The 25,693-nt window shown below is 39.4% G+C and overlaps 1 protein-coding gene across 1 annotated transcript in view; it reads right to left on the reverse strand.

Annotated features, from left to right (window-relative positions):
• Window positions 1-212: 212 nt before the first annotated feature.
• The window catches only part of ZNF365 (zinc finger protein 365), a 121,223-nt gene continuing 95,742 nt past the window's right edge, over window positions 213-25,693 (reverse strand). The window contains exon 4 of the mRNA XM_055308918.1: window positions 213-1,470. Coding sequence (XP_055164893.1) covers window positions 1,240-1,470 — 231 coding nt within the window. The 3' untranslated portion in view covers window positions 213-1,239. The remainder of the gene's footprint in view (window positions 1,471-25,693) is intronic.

Raw genomic sequence — 25,693 nt, forward strand, 5'->3', positions numbered from 1 at the left:
ACAGCACACTAATTCTGCAGGATTTTAATAGATGTTATATAAAGAAGTCTGTGCCCAAATGAGCTTGGGAAATACGCAGTCAAATAAGGTAAAACAGACATCTCAAGGCCTTTCAAATGATAACGTGCACATTGTGGGGTAGCCGGGGGTACAGCATAAAGCATTTTCCAAACGTATTTGGACAGGGAGGGCTCTTCCTCCCACCCCACCCCACCCCACCCCAGTCCTGGGGCTACACACCCCAACACATTTTAGAACAGCTAGTGGAGAGCAGCACATGAATCATGAGTAAATGCTGCACGACAGATGCCACGTGTCATTTCTCCCATTCAGCATGACGAAGCTCCACGTCTCCGGGACCGTGGGGACTTCTTACACAGTTGCTAAAGGAGAGATGGAACCCAGGGCTGAGCCCTAATTCTGGCTCTGAATTGACAAACGACAACTCTGGACAAATCAGCAAACCCCTTTGAGCTTGTTTCTTCATCTGTAGAGGAGAGATAACATCTACATCGCAGAGTGCTCTGTGCGGGCTAGCCGATTTTATCTGTGAAAGTTCTTTGTGATCTACAGACTGTTCCTTCAACAGTAAGGTGGCATGCGGCTGTTGCAGTAAAGGTGAGGGTGGTCTCTGAAAAAGAAGCTGAAATAAAATACTGCTGCACGTGGTGGAAGAGTACAGGACGTGGTTTGCATCGAGGGTCCTCCTGCAGAAAAAGTAGTCTGTATGCAGTTCCAGACTACGTGCGTAAGTCTGTTTGAAAAACAAAGAAAGGGACTGAGCAGATGCTGGGAAGTGCTTAAGATACAACTAGGGAAATGCACGCTTTGGATTTTGGTTTGTCATTCTTGGGCAAGGAACACTGCTGTGACACCTCCATCATCATTTTGCATGGTATTTTAACTAAAAGGTCTCAGCTCCCTAAAAGGCAGCTCTTTTTCTCTGGCAGAAGGAGTTTCCCTTGCTTTCAGCCGGGTTGGAGGGAGCCACGGTGGCAGCCCACCACCCGCACATGGTCTCAGTGGTGACAGTCCTTCAGCCTCCGATCACCTCACACCCCCTGGAGCCACCGTGTCCGGTTCCTGGACCCCACCACGGCCAAGATATTTTGACCAGTGCATCTCCCAGTACCTAAGCCAGTTGCACGGTGGTTTTAGATGCTGTTTTGATATCCCATGGATGCAGAACATTTACAACCTTGAGATTCTCTTAAATAAGTGATTTGATTTTATTCCTCTTCACAATAGTTCTTTGGGGCGGGCTTGACTGCTGCAGTCATCCCCATTGTAGAGCTGAGGACGCTGAGGCCCAGGGTGGTCAGTTGTTCCCAAACTGAGATCCCAGTGCTGAGATGAGCTTCGGCTGATTCCTGGGCCCGCACACCGACCCCTGGTCCAGGCTGCGCTCAAATCTTCAGCTCCAGCATCTTGCCCGCCAGGCAGACGCAGCAGCAGTAGCAGGGCTGGTCTCTCATTTTAGTGAAGAAAAAAAATAAAAGTGGATTATCCAGTGTGGTAGCCCTAAGTGTCCCCCAAACCTCTCCCTGCCTGGGTACTTCAGTGCTAAGAACTGCACCCACGAAACAATCGTCCTGCCGAGTTCCTTTCCCTGATGCCCTGCTTTACCGTGCAAAGTCTCCCAGCAGGTCACACCGCAAACAGACCCAAAGGAAGAGGAGAGGAGAGAGCAATTGGCAGTTGTCTAAAGGGCTAAGAACAAACCAGAAGGCTAGGCCTGGGAGGAGGGAAAGCTGTGATGACCGGGAGGGGGCGGGGCAAGGGCGGCTTGGATTGGGTGCCCCTTCTTCCCACAGGCCCTGAAGGCAAAGGTGTGGCATTGAAAAGACTCCCGAGTGCCCTGGGTGCTGAACGAATTGGGCCCAAAGCACTGCTCTAAGGTGCTGTGTCTCCAGGGTCTGGCGGGGGGGGGGGGGGGGGGTGTCTGCTTGCATATGTGAATTCCAGAGGGGATGGGAGGCTTTTATTAAAATTCAGGATCCTACGGAACACAGAAGGCCACAAGCCAAGGAAAGGAAGTGGTGGAAACAATTAAGAAATCTAAGCAGAAACGGTTGCCCGAGCTGTTCTTTCGACCACATCCGATCTTTGCTTCAAATTGTTATGCAGGACAGTAATTGTCTCCTGGGAGGGCAAGAGGCAAACCGGGCCGGGCTGGCCTCTAATAGGTTTCAACAGCAAAGCACCCTCATAAATAGTGCATATTGTGAAACCAGAGTTTTTTTCCTTTTCCAGGAGACCTCTCCCAACCCTCCTCCTTTAATTAAAGAAACGTGGCTTACCAAGAAACAAATACCTCTTTTCATAAGGCATTAAGTATGGATTAAGGAGGAAAAAAGAAAGGAAAGAGGATTCTACATGGAAGAAGTGAACTTTCAATGAGCCATTGATGCCGAGGCTGTGACATACAGATAATTCCATGTCTGTGATCCCCAGCACCACCTGCCGAGTCCCCGGCATCCCCTGTCTGGCATGCGACAACATCGTGCCCCCAGGCCCCTGGCTAGACTGAAGTGCGAATCAGCAGGACTCAGTCTGGAGCAAACCTCTGCTCTCCTTAGTCTGGTTTCTCACCAGCCCCGATTTGTTACCTGCACCAGCCACTCCAGTTTTGTTCACACTGTATTTTCTTGTGCCATCTGGTGGATTTCAAGTGAATTTGCAGAAGAATTAAAAAAAAAAAAAAAAAAAAAAAAAAAACGAAAACAAAACAAAACCAAAAACAAAACCAAAAAACCCCAACCTAGTTCCACTTAAATGTGGACTAGTTTCATTTCCAGACTCACCTCAGAGAATCATGATGACACCTCTAAGGCAACAGTTTTCTTGATCTTTTCTAATTAGTTTGCCTGTGTGCTTCACCCATTGACTTTTTAAAAAGTCACTTATGGTTTCAAAATTAGCAAATCAAGCACGTGGTATAAAATTCAAAAGGTGCACATGGTGAAAAAAGTCTCTCCCTTTGGTCACCCAGTCCCTGGTCTAAGAGGTGACCACCAGTTACCTTATTCCAGGAATGTACAGCACACATGTATGTCTTTAACAAACTTGTGCATGTTTTATATTCTGATTTGTTCGCTTTTTCCGCTGACTGTATCTCAGAGAGCTTTGCCTCACTGTTCTGGGCAGCTCCCTCATGGTCCCTTGCATACTATGATGGACATTATGCAACCAGTCCCTTTTCTATAGATATTTAAGCAGCTTTTAATTCCCCGATATTCAAAATAATATCACAGTGGATAGTCTTGTACCTCTGTTACTTCACTCCAGTAAAAGTATATCTCTAGGTAAGTCCTAAAAGTGGTATCTCTAGATCAAAGGACATTAGAGGCATTTTGATTGTGGAGAGTCACCTTCAGGTTACTCTTCAGAGGAAGCAACAGTGTCTGCCTCTGTGAGCAATGTAAGAGCGTGCCCATGTCCTGGACTCCGGCCCACGGCATGTTATCTACCTTTGGGATCTCTGTCTATGTGTGAGAAGTGGTATCACGCTGAGGTTTTTTAAACAAATTCCGAGAGGTTGAGCATCACTTCATACACTTACCAATCTATCTATGTTTTCTTTTCATTGCTCACTCATTTTCCTGGCCCATTTTTCCACTGAGTCGTTAGCTTGCTTACTTATTTGTAGGTCTTTGTTTATTAACAAAATTAGTTCTATCAGGTGGAAATTTTGTTCCCAATTTGTTATTTGTCTTTTCATTTATGATATGCTTTTCCATGAAGACGTTTTTTCTTATCATACTGTCAAATCTCTCAATCTCTCCCCTGGACATTAGAATCAGTCTAATTTAAATAACCTTACAAACTATTGGTGTCTCTCTTGGGATTACATTATAGTTCTAAATTAATTAACGGAGAGTTGTCATCTGTGTAGTATGGTCTTCCTCTCTTAGGAAAAAACTATTTTATTTATTTGAGAGAGAGAGAGAGAGAGAGAGAGAATGAGTGAGGGAGGGGCAGAAGCAGAGGGAGCAGCAGACTCTCCGCTGAGCAAGGAGCCTGATGCAAGGCTCTGTCCCAGGACCCTGGGATCATGACTTGAACCTAAGGCATACGCTTACCACCTGAGCCACAGGCACCCCTTGTTAAAGTGTTTTTCTTTTGTATTCTTCGATGCTGCTGTCCAGCTGTTCATTTTTCCTGTAGTACTTATCACATTGTATTACTCTTTATCATTCAAGTATTTAGTATATTTATTCTTTCCTGTCTGTCTCTTCCAACTGAAATGTAAGATCTATAAGAATGAGGATCATTACCTATTTGTTCACTGATCTAAATACTTAAAACAGTGCTTGGCACATAATAGGCACTTAATAAATATTTGTTGAATGAATGAATGAATGAATGAATGAATCAGTCAATTTATCAATCAGTCAATCAATGGCAGGCTCTTCTTCGTGGCCCATTTTGTCCATGGGAAATACTCATGCATTCTTGACTCTGGTCCAGGCCATTCCCAGCACAGCTTTTCTCCTGTTGGACCCTGGGAACACTGCACCCAACCATGTCCTCTGAACCCCTGACTGCTCAGGATCTGTTTCATACAAGCCTACTGTGCTCAACAAACAACTTGGAGACTCTCAACCTCTGAGTGGTCCCAGCAAAGCCCCTCTCATCTAATGTAAAATAGAACTGTACACCTAACCTTTCTCAAAATTATAGAGGGAGGCCTCTCATTATTCCAAAGTGGATGCTCATTCCAAAGCAAACCTTTCTCTATTCCCCTTTATCTCTCTTGACCTCTCCATCCTTTTTTAAAGATTAAAGTTGTGATCAATCACCAGAAAGCTGGGCTTTATTTTAAAATGTGGGAGCACTTTGGCTTTTTGACTTGGGGTTCCAGTTTTAAACTGAAACAGAAAGAATTATACTTTATAATTATAAAGTATATTTATACTTTTATATAAAGTATTATTATACTTTAATATCTTGCTACATACAATTTTCTAAACAGTATAGAATCTTTTTTTGTGTGTTTAAAACTTACAATGAATGGTTTTGTAGTGTAGGCAACACTCTACACTTTGATTTTCTCAATCGACATTCTATCTTCAAGAACTATCATGTAGATACACAATGATCTAGTTCATTCATTTTAATTGCTGTCTAGTATTCCATTATATGCCACAACTGACTTATCCATTCTTCCATTCATGGGTATTTGAGTTGTTTTCAATTTAAATTTCAATTTAATATTACCAATTGCTAACACATCCTTATATACGTCCCCTTGGGCACATGCAAAATAATACATCCAGGATATACACTTACAAGTAAATTTGTTGATTATGCACACTTTCAATTTTAAGAGTTATTGCAACATTGCTCTTCAAATTACACTCCCACCAGCAAAATACTAGAATTCCCTTTTCTCTAAATAGTCACTTCCTGGCCAACTCTGATGATAGTCACAATTCTTAATTTCTACCAATTTTATATGTGTAAATAGTATCTTGTTTAAAAATTTAATTTCTTTGGTTACCAGTGAGAGTATCTTTTTATATTTATATGTAAAAATTTATTGAGATAACTGTAGATTCATTTGCTATTGTAAGAAATAATATGAAGGGATTTTTTTGTACATTTTCCCATTTTCCCTGTGGTAACATTTTGCGGAGCTATAATATAACAACACATCCAGAATATTGACATTGATACATTACTGAACTTATTCAGATTTTCCCAGTTTTACTTATACTCATTTACATTTGTGTGCATGCCATTTTCTTTTTAATATTTGCTATTCAAATTTACTCTTCTGAGAATTGACTATTTGTAGCCTTGATGATTTTCTTTCAGGGTTTGCTTTTGGTTTTTTTGTTTGTTTGTTTTGGTCTTTTTATTTATATGTAACATAGGTCATTCTAGATTACAATCTTTCATCTCTCATATGCATTAAAATACAGCACCTTTGTTCCTTCTACTTTGTCAATTATATTTTAACTTTATTGTGATTTTAAAAAACACTGAGTAGTCAAATTTAATATTTTTTTATTTCAGTTTAAGCTTTTGAATTTTGCCGAGAGAAATCATTCCCTATCCTGAGATCCTAAAATATTCCCTAATATCTTCTTCTAATGCTTTTTAAAGTTCTTTTTCATATTGTATTTTTTCCATTGGGAGATTGTTTTTATGTATGGTGTGAGGTATTGATCTAATTTTAATTTTTTTTGTAGGAAAACCAATTTTTCATATGAAGGGTTATTTATTAGTTCATCCTCTTTCTCTGATTTATCTCATTTTTCCCCCTCCACTGTTACAGAACTAGGGCCCATATATGCTTGGTTTCACTTCTAGGTTCTCTATTCTGTCCTGATGATCTATTTTTCTATCCATGTACCAACACCATCTTACCTTATCTTAATTACAATGGCTTTATAACAATCTGGATATGAGATAGCATAGGCCTGCATTTTCTGTTCTTATTTGTGAATAGTGTTAGCTATAGACTATTGTTTTATTATTTTCTGACTTCCTTATGAAAAATACAATTTTTTAAGTTTCCTGAAAAATCCAATTCCTTTATTGACACAGAATTGAACTTACAGACAGCAAATTTTCCACTGAGTACTGCTTTTAGCTACATTTTAAAATGTAATACTATTGTTTTAACTTAGAACTAAATAGTTTTTAATTTCCATATTTGTTCTCTTTAACACTTGAGGTTTTTAGAAGTATGTTTACCCCCTAAAGGTATGACAGCTGCTGTTGTTTGTAACAGTCTTTTTATTGTTTTTTTTCTAATTTAATTATTTCTTTGTGGTTAGATAACATAGACCATATGAATATATTCTTTGGAATTTGTTGAGACTATTCTCATGACCTAGTATGTGATTAATTTTTATAAACACACAATGGGTGCTTTAAAAGAATGCATTCTTGGTCTCTTGTGTACAAGGCTCTGTATCTACCATTAGATCAAGCTTTGAAGTTATGTGGTGCAAATCTTCTACACTTCTAGTAGTTTTCTTTTGTCTACTTGATCTATCGAGTTCTGAGAGAAATAGATTAGAACCTCCTGCTATGATTCTGGATTAGCCTCTCTTCGTGGTTCTCTCAAATGTTGTTTTATGTATTTTGAGCCTGGCTCATTAGAAGTACGTAGGCTCATGATTTATATATCTTCCTGGTCGATTACTAAACTACCCCCTCACTTTCCAAGGTCCACAGTCCACAGAAAGCATCTGTTTATTCCTGAAACACATAAATCACAAAATATTTCAAATTGTTGGTGTCAGTGTGCAGCTGATCTACTGAGAAGTAGATTGAGAACTTGGGCCACTCCGTGCAGCATACTCCAAGTGGAGCAGCAATAACAATGGACTCATATCCCATGCAGAACTATACATATAGAGAAGAGAAACATTTTTAGATCGTTATTGACTATTATAATCCTTAAACATTGGTACAACTCCAAATTTGTTTTTATTATTTATTTTAAACACTATTTATTGATACCAGTGATTCTTCCTGAAACATGCCAGAGAATAGAGCTAGTTTAAAATAAAATATTTTCCTTCACTATCTGCAGTCCAGTTTGCTATCATCAGCCTATACTCACTATCCTCCAAATGGGAGCTTCTTGAGATGTCTGTCCTCCTCCTTCATAATGAGGCAAACTCTACCCGTCTGTCAAGACTTGGTTCAAGCCCCATTCAGTGTCCCAGAGTGCTCTATGTATGAAAGCTCTGAAGACAAATTGTTTCAGAATCAAATTCAAGTTTCCCATTTAATTGCTATGGGACTATAGAGAGGTTAAGAAATAGTACTGCATCCTCTCTGCATCTATTTTTACATAGATTAAATGGGGCTAAGGCCTGTCTCAGAGATTTGTCTGGAGGGTTAAGGACAGTTAATTTTTTTTTTTAGGATAGTTAATATAAAGAAAAATGTGATGGTTCTAGAACTTAGTTATCCCCTCTTTCTTTTCCTTCCTTCAATATTATACCTGGAGAACCTGGTAAAACCTGTGCTGCTTTTCCATCTCTGGTCTCATATTGGGGAGAATGAAAAAGTTTCCTACACAGTTGCTTTCTATCTCTTCAAATCCCTGAATTCTGTCTCCTTCAGAAGACTAAGAGAACTCCACGAAGGCAGGGAATGTTCCCCATCTCTTTACATCCCCAATGGTGCTCAGAAGAACACTGAGTTCACAGTAGGAGACATAGAAAATATTTGTTGATAAAAGGAATAAAATAAAATTTACCTAATTAATTCTCTTTGTCTTGCTCAACTTTTGGCAGAGATTATAACTGGCAGAGGAAACCACCTAACTAGAAAAAAAGGAAAAAAAAAAGCCTGGTAATCAGACTTTTTTTCCACAGCTGATTTCCTGTACCCAAGTCTCACTAACAAGGAGAGAAAAACCAAATAGGAAGAAAAAAAAAATCAAATATTTGCCCATAGCTTCTGCTACCAAATTTCCTAGGAAAAAAATTAAATTTCTTATTCACTAAGTTTGAATCTACAGATGAGAATTTCAATGATTTCTTTCATTTGGAGAGTTCCTATTATAGAGGCATAGGTTTCCTAAATACAAAGAGAGGTGATGTGGGCCTATGGAGGTGTGAGCCTCTCTGTATCCTATCCATAGAGACTAGCAGATAGCCTGAAACAAAGGAAGATTCCAGGAGAGGTAGCAAATGAATAAGTCAATGAATGAATAAAGTAGTAATGCCTAAACAACTATATAAGTCCAGTGACGGATGTCTACCCCCAGGCAGGTTGTGATGTCTATTTTCAGTGCTGCCAAATTCTGGAATGCAAACTAGGCAGTGGCCTAGCCCCAGGGGAGCTCCAGCAGAGAAAGCAGTTGCTCTGAGATATATTCAACTTTGTCAACAGACCAACGGGGTGCCTGCAACCTCTACAGCTTCGGTCCCTTGGAAGTCTGAACTAGGCCAGGGTGGGCCATGGCAAACATGTGAACAGCAAAGAATCACATTCCTAGGTTCTGCCCCCTTCTCTTTTCCATGGTTCTGTGTTCTTCCTCTACTTCCCACCTCTGGCTTCTAGAGCCCGGAGCCCTACACCCATCTGTACTGGAGTACTGTATTCTCCTCCTCTAAAAGAAAAGAGAGGATAATGTTCATGCGTCAAAGGCAATGAGACAGAATGGGAGACAGGGAAAGAGGTAGAGGAAAGTAGCGGAGAACAAAGGATATCAATGTCTGTTTTATTCAGACAATGTAGGACACTGCACTGGGCACTGTTAATACGTTATCTCATTTAATCCCCCCCAATTATGCTATGGGGTATTATTATGCCCAGAGAGGTTGAGTAATGTGCAGAAGCTAATACCACTAGGGACAAGACACAGAACTCAGATTCAGGTATGTCTGATTCCAAAGCCAAAGTCTCCATGACATTATGCCAAATAAATTGTTGGATTAATTTTCCAAATGGTGTTAGAGAGCTGTCTAGTATTAGCTTAAAATACAAAGAGGTCATAAAATCTGGTGACACAGATAAGTAAATTTTTTTTATAGATTGAACCAACTTGGTTACTTCTTTGGGGGCATGCTAAAGAAACAAGTTAATTAAGCACAAATCAGAGACACAAAATAAGGCAATATATCACAGGTGCATGTACAAGAATTGATGGAAACGCTGCATTCACAAATTGTGTTTCTTGTAGTTTTGCACAGTGTGTTGAGATATATATTTTTAACAAGAAACAACACAGTGAGTACATTATGCAAAATCATTGAACATATCTTGTCTTTTTTATGACCATTATCCATTTATCTTGTATAATTACCTACGTTTCTGGACTTTTTGCCCATCCTGCATAATCCAGAAATCAAAGGGTAACCTGAACCCAAAAGAGTAATTGCATAATGAGTTTTAGACAGTGTGAGAGAGAAGTAGGATAGATATTTTTGGAATAGCAAGGATTCCTAAAATCACACTGCATAAGAGATTTTCTGTTCTTCCCCCATGCAGGATGGGATTAATCCTGGGCCCACTTTTCACCTGATGCAAATGGTCTGACTCTACTGCCACCTCATGCTGAGTCTCCAAACTTATCTGTAGGAAGAGGACCTTAGAAACCAGTGATTGCATTAGCAAAAGTCCTGGAATCCAAGCCTATGAGACAATGGCCATCCCTATCTTCTCATTATTGGCTGGTCTGGAATCATAGCGGGTGCTGTGCTCAGATCACCTCCCCCACTCCACCACCACTCCTCCACTTGAGTGCCCTATACAGTAAACAATGGCAGAGGCTGGTGAAAATAAGAATGAAAGAGTTAATTAAGCTGTGGTCCTCAGCACAAGTCTGTAACATCGATCTTATGGAATCTCAATAAATGCTTACAACTCATCACTACTAAGAATCTAATTAGACATTTATTGCTTATGTAATTCTGAATTAATGGCATAGCAACAAGATTTATATCTCACATATTTGTTACACCTCAGCACTCTCCACTTTAATAATCAATTGATATTTAGTTAACATATATTAACTATCTTATTAAAACTAAATTAAATGCTATTCTGATTTGATTTTATTAAATAAATGTTGGCAACACTAATGAGGTGCGGGCCATTTAAATCATGAGAGAACAGCCAAATCCAGCCCCTCTGCTAAGTGAAGTAATTTCAGAGTGAAAAAAAATGAGCAGATGTGTTTCTCAACTTGACAATTTCATAAATACTGAACAACTCTGTCATGACGGATTCCTGACCAATATCTCGAAAGAGATGGGAAAAAATTTCCATTATATGCTTCATTTCTAATAAGGCTGTGCTAAATATGCCTCAGGGGGAAAAACACTTCCCCTTTGGCCTCTGTTGTAAGGTCACTGATTTTGCGGAGAGCAAGACCGCATTTATCTCATGAGAGGAATTCAGCTTAGCCCTCAACTTCTCTGGTAAGAGAACTTTTGAAACAAATACAACTGGACTTCCTTAAGCAACTGATTATTCCTCTTTGGGTGGGAAACTAGATTTTGTTCTATCCAGGGAATAGCACTGAAGAAATTAATTACTCAATAAATACCCATTCATTTAACCATAATTGAGCACCTGCTATGTCCCAAACTAAATAGAGTACGATCCTATCTTAGAGGAACAAATATTCTGAAGTTTATTCTACTCACTGGGCCTGGTTCCATGAAAAATATAAAGCATGAGGACTGAGCTGTGCCCTCAAGAATTTTGTATCATTAGGAAAAAAAGTCAGATGTATGAAAATTACCTGCAGCTCATGCATCAGAAGTCTGAACCCACGCCGCTTTAGCTCAAGTGTCTTGTAGAGTGCCCAGCATGTAAAACATACTTAATAAATACTTGTTGAACAAATAAAAAGCTCTTCTGGCACAATGAACATGTGATTTTCTGGATCTAAGACCTCATGCAAAAGCATGCCATCTGAAGTTCATTCTTCCCAAACTGCAGATTCCTAGTCATAAAAAACAAAAGTAAAGGTAGAACAGTTGACAGTGGTATCTAGGTGCCAGCAACAATAGTCAAAAAAGTGAATCCAACCATGTGTTTTGGCCAACAATTGTGCTGGCAACCCTTCACTTATGTGCTGCCAAATTATGATTGATGTGTAGAGCTTATTCTTTTACAACTGAGAATTCATACTGTTCCAGAAAAATCTGTAATTGGGAACTTGAGCTCAGTAGGAAGCTCAGGAAGGGAATCATACATCTTGGTTTGCACGGGATGGTCTTTGTTTTTACCTGCTTTCCTGATGTAATGATTAATCGCACTAACTTTCAATCTCGAGGGTGTGCTGATCCACATGATAAATTGTATAATCACCATGAGTACAAGCTAAAGCCTGTACAACCAAAAACCTGAGGCAGGGCTTCCAGTTAAGGAGATAGATTGCACACACTTTCACTTCACTTTTGGCAGCTATGTTCTTTTCACGTGTTTAAGATTTTTAGTACTTTCATTTTATAGAATATAACTATGGTTATCATCTATACTTTGTCTACCTGTTGACTCTAAAATTTAGAGTACTCGTGGTAAGTAATATTACCAATTATTAAACATTCTGGTTTTTTCCCTCTGTGGGAGGAATATATATCCCTGTATATTGAAATCAGAAGTAAGCCATATTACTCACTTTGGCCAATGTGGGTGGAAGTGATATGTGCCATTTCCAGCCAGAAGTTTAAAGTAATAACACATGTATCACTATCTCTTCTCCTTCTTCCATGAGATAATAAATGTTCCAGCTATGGTTGGTCCATCAGTCTGGATCCCAGAGTGAAAGTGACATAAAGCGGAGTGACAGCCACCCCACAATGGATATGTAATGAAAACAAGAAATAGACCTTTGTTGCAAGCCATGATATTTGGGAGCCAGGTGTTATCTCAGTATAGGCTTGTCCATCCTGACTGATACAAAAGTTATTAATGGACAAAAAGTGTTATTGTAAACAACAGCAGCAGCAACATAAACTAAAATAAGTTGCATTGACTCTAGGGTTCATTAGTGGAAAGCAAGGAAATTGCTATTGAAGGTGAAAGGATGAAGAACCATATCCTTAATGATCTTGTAGCTTTAGAAGAAGATGTGAGTGAACAGTATTTTAGGAGCTTTAGCTGGTTGTTACTAGACCCCTTTGGCAAAAAAAAAAAAAGAGAGAGAGAGAGAGAGAGAGAGAGAGAGAGAGAGATGAGCTCAAAAAGAATTGATCAGTCTGGAAAGGGGAAAAAGAGAGAGAGAGAGAGAATTCAGAAACTTGGGAATTTTTACAGTTTGGAAGATATAATTGATTCTTATTTCCACTCAGTAAAGCATAGAAAAAGACTATCTTTAAATAAAAAAAAAATTCCTACTAAAATTTAGCCTTGTGTCAAGAACCAAACTGCTGTATGTCATTTGCGGAAACTTTAACCTATGAATATGGCATCTAGTAAGTCCTTTTAATCAGACAAAATGGCTCAAGAAGAGATTAAGAATGTGAGTCTCCTAGAGAAATCAGATAGAGACAAGCTACTAGCAATTAAACATCTACAGACATATATTTCAAAACAGAATAGGAACTTTTTGACAAGAATCAAATAGGTAAGTTACAAGTTGAAAGCATTGTGCTACCAGGAGAACCATGAGTCTAGATCCAAAGAGATTGTTCGAGATTTAGAACAACCCTTGCCTTTCCTTCCATCCTTCCTGCTTGAGCTTGAAGTAGGGGACTAACACTCTTCAGCCTATAGAAGACCATGTTCTACAATTCTCTGTGAGACATAATCAAAGAGAACAGTGGAAAGAAAAGTCTTCCCAAATGATAGGGCCAAGGACTAAGGAGAAAAATGTCTAGGAGCTATTCCCAGGGAGTAGAATCAACATCTAATCAAGAAATCCTACCCTCTCCCAGACAACATATGTCCAAGAGGATCTTAGAATTTGTAGAGACTGTTGACATCTGTGTGTCTTTGGAACAAAAAGAGCTACATCCAGATCAACAGAGACCACCTCATATCACCTGGAGCTACTGGCCTTTGTTTTAGAAGTACAGGTAAAGACCACGTTCCTGTTTGAGACTTCTGGTTGTCTCTCTTGGAGATGGAGGAGTACACTCAGCATGTGGAAAAAGGAGGTTACTGAATAACTGAATGATAGAAAGGTGGCCTATGGGAGTTTGTATTACTGTTCATCAAATATTTTTGTTTCATCTCTGTAGTGTCTCTCTCTCTGTGGGAAGATTACACACACCCCTTGTTTTAAAATAAGGAGTGATTTGGCCAATAAGATGTGGATTAAAGTGATGAATTCCTGGGTAGAGTGTCAAGAAACATGGATCACAAATCTCTTTTCTCTCTGCCATGAGGCTGACAATATTCCAGACATACTGAAATGGAAGTAGCATATATCTGAGTGTCAGTTGGCCTGTGATGGACATTTAAGGTGAGCAAGAAATAAACTCTTGTTGTTGGAAGCAACTGAGACTTGGGGTCATTTGCAGCACAACCTAGCTTATTCTGTCATGGCCATAAACAATGCTAATGATATTAAGATTATATAAGGATTATTCACCATAATCCCAAGTAATGTAATTGGACCTATAAAGAAGAAGATATAATTGCACATGCTTAAAAGAGAAAGCTCCAAGTCCTTAGTGATACACAATCTTGCTTCCTGTTTGAATTATGACTTTCTTACAAGTATTTAGTTTTTCCTGGACTTTCTAGTTGCCTATATTTTCTGCCCTGGAAAATTTGGGGATCTTTATTTTATTCTTGGTGTTCTAAAGTTTCATCAGGATAGGTTTAAATGAGGATCTCTTTTCATTTATTCTGCCTCAACACTGTTTTCCTGAATACAGTTTCCTTCCCTCCATTCTCTCATCTCAAAAACTTATTCCAGACTTGCATCCATTATTTAGCTCTCCACCTTATGTTCCCACTTGCAGTTTTCTTAGAATTACATTATGATCTGTAGCTTCCATTAGACTATGAGGCATGTGAGTACAAGGACTGAGTCTTGCTCCATTTTCTATGCCTCTATGCATAGTAATTAGGGCAGAGAATAAACTTAATAGCAAAATACTGAATTTTTTACCTTTTATGCTTCTGGTGACAAAAGTACTTAATCATAAAATGGTAAATTGGATTTTAAGAGACTACTATCTTCAGCTTTCAGTAATGAATGACGAACACTGTCCACTAAGACCCACAGAGCAGAATAGGAAATGTGAATGGGTTCCAGTGTATAGATGCTCTCATAGCATGAAGCAGTTATATTGTGTTTCTCTGCCTTCTAAAATCCAAACCATGCTGAAACAGTATTCATCTGTTATACCAGGGCTGATTCGACTACAGAACCAATTCAAAGTCTTGGTACAGTTCAGCACCTAATTTTACTTCCTGAACTATCTGACTTAAACATTCCAGACCTTCTCCAGAGCTTCCATGGAGGAGGAATTAGAGAAGTCTGTATTTGGACTTCCTAGCACAAGATCTTAGTTTATCTTGCTGGCTTCTTTGACATATGTCAGAACAAATCTACTCTAGATCTAACTTTAGTCAGGGCTTGATGGAATGAGCAAAAAGTATATGGTGGAATTTCTAAGCTTCAAGAAAATTTCTCAACTCTCCAAAATATCTATTCAATTGTCATCTGGTTCCCCAAATTAAGTCTTTAATCTTCAGCTTAGAAATTTAGAAAACCAAGTTTTTAATACCTGGAAGGAAATGTTACATAGAAGTCCAACTGTGGAATACCTTGCCTCTCAAACCAGACTCTGTGGAAACTCTATGGAATTTGGATTATTTTGAGGAACATAGTTTGAAACCCAAAGTTTAAGGCTATATCTATCTAGCGAGATTTGCATAAAAGCAACTAAAATGTGTCACCAGTCAGTGATACTTCAAGGTAGAGGAATTTGAGGTCCTTTCCTAAGAGAAGATTTTTCTCCTGAGTGCAAAGAGTATGATAGACAACTGGTCTTTGGAGCACAGGGACCCTTTCCTCATGCCACAGAAAACAGACATGGGATGGGTACACCAAATGTTCTTCAATGTGCCTCTTCACAACTTCTCAGAGGGTAAACCCTGATCTTGGCTACCTCCGTTATAGTATCCTAATACCCCTCAGATGCAGGAGCTTCAATAAGATCCATGTGAGTTTTAAGAGGGGCTCCATAAATACAAATTGAATAGAAGTTTTAGGCAGCCAAGAGTCTGCTAGCTTTCTGGAAGATTCCAGTCCAGCCCCCACACTACCCAGCTGCCTGCACCTGATTGGCCTTTTGAATAATTGATCACAGCTGGTGGCTTAATTGGGCCTGTCACAGGAAGGCCAGCTCCTTTTAGACACAAGGTTCCATCCTGCACAGTGCCCTCGGGGCCAGTGAACTCACTGGGAGGAAATGTGACTCCCACTTCTCCAGTTAAAGAACTTGGGGCATTTCCTAGATGGAGGTCCATGCCAGGAATCTGGCCTCAGCTTGGTGGGCTTGAGAGAAGAATGCTAGGTCCCTCCTCTCTACTTTGAATCTCTAGTTTTGTATGATTTGCTTTTTAAGGTTGCATGAGGTGAAAGTGGTTTTCTTTAATATCAGTTCATGGCAGGGAAGTGTGAATTAATGGAAGTTCCGATTATATGCCATTCTAAATATCTGTTTATTGGATCCAAGTCATCCCAATAGCAAGGCCTCTGGCCCCAAACCAGTTTGTGAAGAGGTAAGAGATGATAGCTAACTTTTGGCCCTTTATGACTGACACAAGGAGCAGACCATGGAGCAAGACCACATCTTGCCAGGGTGGTCCTGAGGGCTTCATGAAGGGAAGAGGGTAAGTGGTGGAACTCTGTGGTAAAGTGTATCCTCATCAGGATATAGACTAACAGGCATTGTCTGAGGGGACGCTGCTTACTTGAGGATGAGGAAGCAGATAAGGAGGGCTGGCAATGGAAATGGCTAATAAAAAGCTGGTTACGTTGGTAGGGCAGGACCGAAAGAAATTAAGGGTGGCATGTCCAGTTTAACTGGTGCTATGGCACTATGAACTCTACAGGACAGAGCTGTGTCCTCTTCTTCCTTCATGGTTATGTCAATTTAGGGGAAAATATGTTCCATTTTGAAGTTGTCTGAAATTCCCATAGGATAGTAAAATAAAGACTATCATGAAGAAATTGAATATACTCTACCCCTATCTCCCTCCCTCTCCCCGTCACACACACACACACACACACACACACACACACACGGCAAAAAGTATAATTTTCCATGACAAATTAACTGAGTCTGTAAAAACACATTAAGGCAAAAAAAATATATGAATGACTAAATAGGGGATCCCTGGGTGGCTCAGTGGTTTAGCGCTGCCTTGGGCCCTGGGCATGATCCTGGAGTCTCGGGATCGAGTCCCATATGGGTGCTCCCTGCATGGAGCCTGCTTCTCCCTCTGCCTGTGTCTCTGTCTCTGTCTCTCTCTCTATCTCATAAATAAATAAATAAATAAATAAATAAATAAATAAATAAATAAAATCTTTTTGAAAAAAAGAATAACTAAATAAACAAACTGAAGTTTCAACAACTCCGCCAAGAAATTGAAAGACAACCTAATTACAATAGGGACATTTTTTGTCAATCCACTGCCCTTTTTCTAGGCTAACAGAACCCTAATTTTGTGTACTCTGGTCCACGTGGTCATGTCCTTCAAGAAAAAGGGACTTCTGCCCATGGCCATGGGAATCTCATTCTACACTCTGACGATTGGTTAAGCATGTACACATGATATAATCCCGGCCAATGAGACATGAGAAAACTGATGACTTCTAAAAAAGTTTTTTGCTTGTTCTTTAAAAGAGATATGTGGTGAGGGAGGGGCACTCCCTTGTCTGACTCTCTCAATTTTGTAATGTCAGTGTGTGACTCCTCCAACGTGATATACATTTTGTGACCCTGAGGAGACAAGACTAAGACAAAAGTCAACATGCTTTTCCATCAAATGTTAGTGTACAAAGACAGCCCTGAGTTTTAATGCTGTTAAGGAGTTACTGAATTACCAGCCTCCCTCAGGACTTCCCATTACAAGAGATGATAAAATCCTTATTTCGTAAGCTTTTTTTTGCTTGGATTTCTGCTACCGGGAGCCAGAAAGCATCCAAACTGATATACTAAAAAACCCATACTGGGACAACTGATGAATGACTTAGTAATAAATCCAACACTGGGCAGCCCCGGTGGCGCAGTGGTTTAGCACCTCCTGCAGCCCGGAGTGTGATCCTGGATACCTGGAATCGAGTCCCACGTCAGGCTCCCTGCATGGGGCCTGCTTCTCCTTCTGCCTGTGTCTCTGCCACCCACCCTCTATGAATAAATAAAAATCTTTTTAAAAAATCATCTTAAATCCAACACTTATAGTGCTTACTCTTTGTCAGGCATGGTTCTAAGGGTTTTAGCCAATTTAATCCTTATAACAATTATAAGAAGGAGATACTATTGTTTTTATTTCCCAAATGAAGAACTTTGTTACAGTGAGGTTAAATCATTTGTTCAATGTCACAAACCTAACTAGTGGTTCAACTAATATTACAAAGATAGGCACAGTTTGGCCCCAAAATCTGAGCTCCAATAACCAGGAAGTTAGACTGCCTCTCAGATTGACGAATGGGATCTGGGTTACTCTTATTCAAAGCCCATTACTGGGAATCATTATGAATAGCAAAGGAGAAGTCAGAGCAACACAGTTTTCACTTCCTCTTCAGTGAAATTCTTTCCACTCACTCTCTGCAACATCCCCAGGTTCCTCACTATCTCCTGGTTCTGCCCCAAAGCAAAATCTTTGCTCAGATACTCCTTTATCCTAATGGTATAAATGATTAAATAACAGGAGTGTTTAGGTATTAACCACAATCAGAGCCTACAACCCAGCCTGAATTTTTGCATCTGCTTGCCTGAACTTAGCTGCTAAACAGTTCATTAAACTCAGATTTATTGAGAGCTGAGATTACACAGAAGGAAGCAATATCCCTTCCCCCAAGGGCCTATGGTCAGTGAAAAGAAACAGGAAATGAAACTAAAAATGATCATGAAATCAAGGATGTAAGTTATAGATAATGGTGGTTGCCTCTTGAAAAGGCACTTGGGGGAGTGAGGGTAGAGTGCTGCAAGGAAGGAACTGACAAGAATTGTTTCCACTCTAAGTCTGTTTAATGCTGTTCTGCTCTCTCTGAATTTTTTCCCATATGCATGTACTATCTATTCAAAAATAATTAGAAAAGTTTAAAGCTCAATAAAATGTGACAAACTCATTTAGAGGTATAACCAATATGCTTTGAGCATACAAAGAAGTAAAAAAGACAGGAAAAGGTATTAGTTTTTTAGAGCTGCTGTAACAGAGTACCACACATTGGGTGGCTTAAACAATAGCAATTTACTGTTTCACAATTCTGGAGGTCAGCAGTCCAAGATCAACATATCCACAGGCTCATTCTGTGAAAGTGAGGGCAGGAGCTAGTCTAGGCCTCTGTCTTAGCTTCTGATGGCCTCAGGCATTCTTTGGCTTATACACAGATACCTTCTCTCTGTGCATGTCTGTTTCTGTGCCCAAATTCCCTCTTTTTATAAGGACACCAATCATATAGGATTTGGGCCCACTCTTACAATCTCATTTTAACTTGATTACCTCTATAGAGACCCTGTTTCCCCATAAGGTCACATTCTGAAGTCCTGGGGGTTAGGACTTCAACATATGAATTTGGGGGGTTGGTGAAGCACAATTCAACCCCTAACTAAACTTATAGGAATGCTTTCTGGAAAAGATCTATTCCTTCAATATGATACTGTGAGGAGACCATTTTGAGGCTTCTTGTCCTAGACCACTAAATTTTCTCAAGTCCTGATAACAAGTAACCCCTTGACATTTTGATATGGTGGGTGAGACCACATGGACTCGGCTTTGAGGGGCACAACTTGGCAAGTGGTAAGTGTAACACATGACAAGTACATACTGAGTCAGCGAGCCTGGTATCTAAGCAACAGGCAGCTTATAATGCTGTGTGCCCCAGTTCTGGCTCACTTCCCCCATGTAGCTACAAAATCAGAAAAGGCATATTGTCGAAGCTTGAACACTTACAGGCAATTTCCATTCTTATGCTACTGATACTGCAGTTGTGAAAACATAAGGAGTCTCTGGTGGTTGATTCAACTTGTACCAATTTCTAGAATTTTATTTTATAATCAAATAACGTATCCCACTGAAGAGAGTGTTGCCTCGTGCAGAGACCAGACAATTTCAAAATCCTGTTCAAGTTACATTTATAATAAAAATTCAAGATAAAGTAATGTTTTCTCTCTCACTGACGTTAAGAGTGTGACTCAAAGGTTAGAATGCTAAAGAGGGCAAGAAGTTAGAGAACAATCACGAGGATTGTTGTACATCTGTGCCAGAATATAGGCAAGGGTGGGTATACAATGGGTAGCCTGGATATTGCAATAGTAATATGAATATAATATGGTCAGAAGTTAATATGAATAAAGGAAATATGAATTTTAAAGTTAATAAGTATTGTGAGTAGCATTAAAATTAATAAGTGAATTAAAATTAATCACATATATTAAGATTAGTATATATTACATACATTAAAATTAAAAAATATTCTGAACATGGATACCAGTAAAAATAAGAAAATACAAATCAATCGAAAAATCCATTAATGTGTTTTTTTCAATTAATTGATCTGTTACATAAGAACTTAGTAAAGTGGAATTTCAAATCAGCATGAGAAAAGTAGGGCATCTATCTGATCCCTGCCTTAGTATATATTAACATAATATACTAACAAAAATGTTTAATAGTCTAAAAAATTATACATGAAAAATTTGAGTCCATTAGGGAACCGAACTGCATATGAAAGTATATAAACAGTTAAAACTTTCCATGTTAATAAATTGAAAATGCAAACACGCTTTTTATACATGAAAAGTAGATGCAGACCTGACTAAGCATGGCGGACCCAACATTGGTTGTAGCACAGAAGGTATGTATAAATTGGTACAACATTTCTGTGGGTCAATTTGGCAAGGATATCCTAAGATATCCTAAGTTTATCCAGAAGGAAAATATCATAGATATATGCTGTAGCAGATGTGGTCAGTGCCTGTCCATGTCCCTCCTGTGCACACCACCTGGTTTCCAGCTGCCAGCACTGGCCACACTCTGCCTGCGGTCTTTTCTGGGTACGGAAGCGTGCCAGATTACACAGGAGGCTGGAGAAAAGTTCCAAGTAGGACTCAACTAATGATACCCAGAAGTTAAGGATTCCTCAGCGTCACTTGGGACAACTGTGAGGAGAGTTCTTTCTAGACCCCAAAGGTCACAGTGGAATTGAGCCTGGTAACCTGCTCATTGACACCCCACCTGAATTGACTTTCTTCCCTTCCCTTCTCACTCTCCTTACTGATTTTTTCACCCTTCCTGAATCACTCCCAAATAAGCGACTGGTGCTCAGGTCCTTATTTCCAGGTCAGCATTTGGGGGAACTTCACCAAAGATATGGGCAAACATTTATTGAAAAGGATATTCATCACAGTGTCATTTACACTACTAGAAAACTGGAAGTATCATATATGAATAATAAAAATAATAATAGGCTCATAAGTATTACAATACAGCATATACCCACTAAAATATGATAGAAAGGGGTGGGAAGGGGTAAAATAGGCAGAGCACAGAGGATTTTTAGAATAGTGAAAATACTCTGCATGATACCATAATGATGGATAATGTCATTATGGTCCAAACCCATGGAACATGCAACACCAAGAATGAACCCTAAGGTCAACTATGAACTTTGATAATATTATGTCAACATAGGGTTATCAAGTGTTACAAACGTACCACTCCAGTGGGGGATGTTAATAGTTGGGGAGGATTATCTGTGTGGGGGCAGGAGGTACATGGGAAATCTCTACAACTTCTCCCTCAATTTTGCTATGAACTTTAAATTGCTCTAAGAAACATAGTGTTAATAAAAACATATGATATAAGAATATTTAATGTCTGGAGAAGGAAAGTGGTATCGTGTAATGTTAAATCACAGATTCTGGAATGAGATATCTTCTGATTCCACCAACTATTTGCTTCATGACTTCAAGCAGCACTTAGTCCCTTTAATTGTCTGTTTCCTCATGTAAAATGAGTGGCAATAGTATCTCCTAGGGTTACTATGAAGATTACATCTTAGCACTGAGCCTGGCACACAGTAGTAATCATTACCAATAATAATCATTACCATCATAAAATACGTTAATATATTATAAAGTTTAAAATACAGGAGCACTAGGGTGGCTCAGTTGATTAAGTGTCCGACAACTCTTGATTTCAGCTCAGATCATGATCTCAGGGTCCTGAGATTGAACCTCATGTCAGGCTCTGTGTTCAGCAGGGAGACTGCTTGTCCCTCTGCCTCCCCCTCTGCCCTCCCTCTCAACCCTTTCCCCTTCACCCCTCCCCGTTCATGTGTACTCTCTCTCAAATCAATCTGCAAAGTTTAAAATACAAGTTTATAAAACAATAGGTTCTATCATTTTAACACACACATGCACATACACACAAAACATACATATAAAAATCTTCACACCCATATATACTTATAGACATAGAAAAAATGGGAAATATATACAAAAAATATTGGCTGTGCATGTCTGTTGTGTGCTAAGATGATGGATTTTTTCTATGTGCTTTTCTAGATGTTTCTTACTTTTATGATTGTTATTTTTTGTATTCAAATGGCAAAAGTTAAAATGAACTTTATGAATAATTTTAAAGTGTGTAAAGAATGTAGTTTCACAAAATTTCATCACATAAAAACATAGTTTTTAACCTAAAGTTACTGAATGATGAGATCCAAGAGACTACTGCTGTTTGGGGAACTCAATATTTTTGAGAACTGAGGGGGCACTCAGTCAGGTTTATACTGTGGATGATGGGCCTCAGTGTCAACAAAATAAAGTGTACTGTCACAGAGCCATGCAAACACAGACATTGCCCAAAGACTGAAACTGAAGGATACTGCTATGACAGATCCTTGATCATTCGGGAACCTTCCATGTTTAAGCATCAAAAGCAAGCAAAGAAGCTTAAAGCATGATTCAGAGCACCAAAATGGGTGGATTGCTTCCGAAAGAGTGATTTCATTTTCTCAAATAGTTCTGTACTTCTTCAGAATTTCTGATTACATAAAGTATAGGCCAGGCCACAGTGGAAAATAAGTCCAGTTTCTCTGTGAGGCCTAATAAATTGATTTTCTCAGGATGCTCATGAATTCCCAGGAATTTTATATGGGAGTTTGGTAAATATCTTCAACAACTTTCTGGTACTCAGTCATGTAACCGGTTAAAATAAATAATCAAAACTTCACAGTTAGCTTCCACTCCTTCCAAATTACCCATAAATTGTCAAAGGTCAAGGGCATCAGAATTAAGAAAACCCACAATTTTGATCACTTTTTGCATTGACTCATGCAATGAATTAATTTGAAAGTGTTACCATCTAAATTCTGATGAATCATAAAACAAAAGAAGAAAACACTAAACTTCTCATTGGATTTGGAAAATAAAACATAAAAACATATTTCTTTTTTTCATTATAGGTGCCCTACCTGTGGCAAATGAATCACACTTTTTTAGATTTTTTTTAGATTTAAAGCAAATTTCTTAGATTATTTTACTTTCAGTGAATGGTTAATATATGTTCAATTTAACAAGGGTTTTTTTTTTTTTCTTGTGAAAAGCTTCAACCAGACCAGACCTCTGTCAGGTTGCCACTTGGATAATCTACTGAATGCCTCTGGCTGGGCAAGAGCTTGAGAAAAGTTTGAAGATTAAGAAAGTAAAATACAGTACATACTGAGTGTGAGAAGGAGGCTAGAGCTACAGACCAAGAAGCAGAAGACTGACACCCCTTGCTGAACATGACACCAAATAGATTATGTGACCTGACAATTAACGACTAATCTTCTGACTTCAGCTGTCAGGTCTGTAGCATGAGGGGCCATAAGGTAGTGATCCTGCTACTCACCAGCTCTAAAATTATGGCTCTTCAGCAGGATATGACCAACCTGGAGTTTGCAGATGAATGCATCTGTCAAACTCCAGTGGAACAGAGGAAGGAGAAAGAAAGCTAAAATGAATCGATTTCACTGCTTCTAAGTGCAGACTCTGTTGGAGGCATTACCCCACAAGTCCTGCCACCAAACGCAGGAGACAAATCGATATCCATTCATTCAACAACTGTTTTTTGAACAGCTGCTGTGACTGTGACTTAGGCTGTATGCAAGGAGCTTGGGATGCCACTGTAAGCCAGATAAACACTTCTTACCTCCATGGAACTCATATTCCAGCAGTGGAGACAGATTACACACAAAGTGACTTCATTATGATCCTCTTATGTGTTGGGAAGAAATAGGACAAGGGAGCTTTGAGTGGGAGATCATGTAATGAGGTCTTACAGAATATGGGCTCATATCAGATAATCATATTTGCAATGAGATATTAAACATGAGTAAGAATTGTCTAGGCAGGCAGATGAAATGATATGTGTAAGGACCCAAAGCAGAAAAGAACACAGTAAGTCCAGAGGACATTGGAATCCTTATCCTACAGGAGAGGCCTAGATGTATATTTGTCTCAAGTCAAATGTCTCATGGCTAGCAGTTGGGAGTGATAATATTAGGGCTATTTGAGCTCAGAGACTTTTAATTTTCCTGATAAAGTGTGCCTGGTTTCTCTTTGATGACTCCATCAATATCTTGTTAGAGTCAGAGTTTTGAAGTGGCCCCAAAATGGACACAGTTTGAGTCCCTCACCCATTGGAAGAAGAGCTAATAGATCATCCAAACGCACCCTGGAAAGGTGTGTCCAAGTTTGAGTAAGGTCATCTTTAGGTATCCCACAGCAGGAAGAATTGGGAAAGAGCTAGACAAAGGGCTGTATCTTTCTTGCTCCTACAAAGATAGATTGAGAAAGTATTCGTGCATTTTGCAAAGCCCAAGGGAACACTGGGCATTATGTTTACATTGTGCAAAAGATCTCCATTCTGACTTGTTTACCATCTTGGAAGTTTCTAGTTACTGCCTAATGACACTTCTAACCAACCCTCAACGTGCCAAGTTGATTATAGTTATTACTAAGCTGAAGGTTAGGAAATTGCTCATAAGAAATCTGCATCCTGTCATGAACCAAAGCTGCACATATTTGTCCTAGTTCTTTCTCTGAGTGCAGATAAACATTTCCCCATGTCAGGGGGCTGTTCAACATTTCAATGGCCTAGTGGGATGCTCTTTTGAGCCCAGAGGGCAATTACTAAAACTTAAGGTAAGTAGGGAAGCGAACAGAAGACGTGATTGCCAGTCCAAACAAGTGAGGTCCAGGGGACGGCTTACGTTGTGTGTTAAGTATAATCTTTCAGCTTTGACAAGAAGGTGAGGTGACCAGTAATTAGCCATTCAAGCGAACCCTAAGCAGCGTGACTGGGATGGGAAGTAGGCGGCTGCCTGGCCCACATTTTCTGGCATTTGAGAGCTTTGCAGGCAGGAACTCATCTTGAGCCTAATAAAATGATTTGCTAGAGTGAAGTTGTTTGTTGATTTGTTTTTGAATATGTGTATTTTAACAACCCCCCTCCCCCCCAAATATTGGCAGAGATGGAAAAGGGCACAAGCTAAGCAATCTACAATAAGGCCTTGGAAAGATGGAAACTGGTGTGGCTCATCTTTTATGGCCTCCTACTGCTGCCTGAGCACAACTCTCCTCGCTCCTTTTGCTCAGCGCATGGTGCATATCCACCCCAAGCTGGCAGAGATAGATCTCTGGTAGCTGTCAGGGAATCCTTCCCATCAGCAAGGCATTCAACAAATACTTAAAATAGATGCAAATCTCAGTCTATAAATTCATGTGTTCAAGAAACATGAATATTTTAGATTTCCTTACATCAAATTAAATTTGGATTCTGAGTAACCAGCCCACCAAGCTGGCAGGAAATTTAACCCAGCCATGCTGGGACAGCTCCCACACCCCACACACAGAGATTCTACAAAAGTCTGGTCTTACGCAGTGTAGAAGCATTGGGAAGACTCCTCCAGTACTTGTCATCTGTCTGCACTGGTTAGTGTTGAGATAGCAATTGTTCCCAGTGTAGGTGACCCAGCCAGGTTCCACTTTGGTTGCTTCCAGGCCACATGTAGGGTGAGGTTCTCTGG

Source organism: Nyctereutes procyonoides, unplaced genomic scaffold (assembly GCF_905146905.1).
Source record: "Nyctereutes procyonoides isolate TBG_1078 unplaced genomic scaffold, NYPRO_anot_genome, whole genome shotgun sequence".
Classification (NCBI taxonomy): Eukaryota; Metazoa; Chordata; class Mammalia; order Carnivora; family Canidae; genus Nyctereutes; species Nyctereutes procyonoides.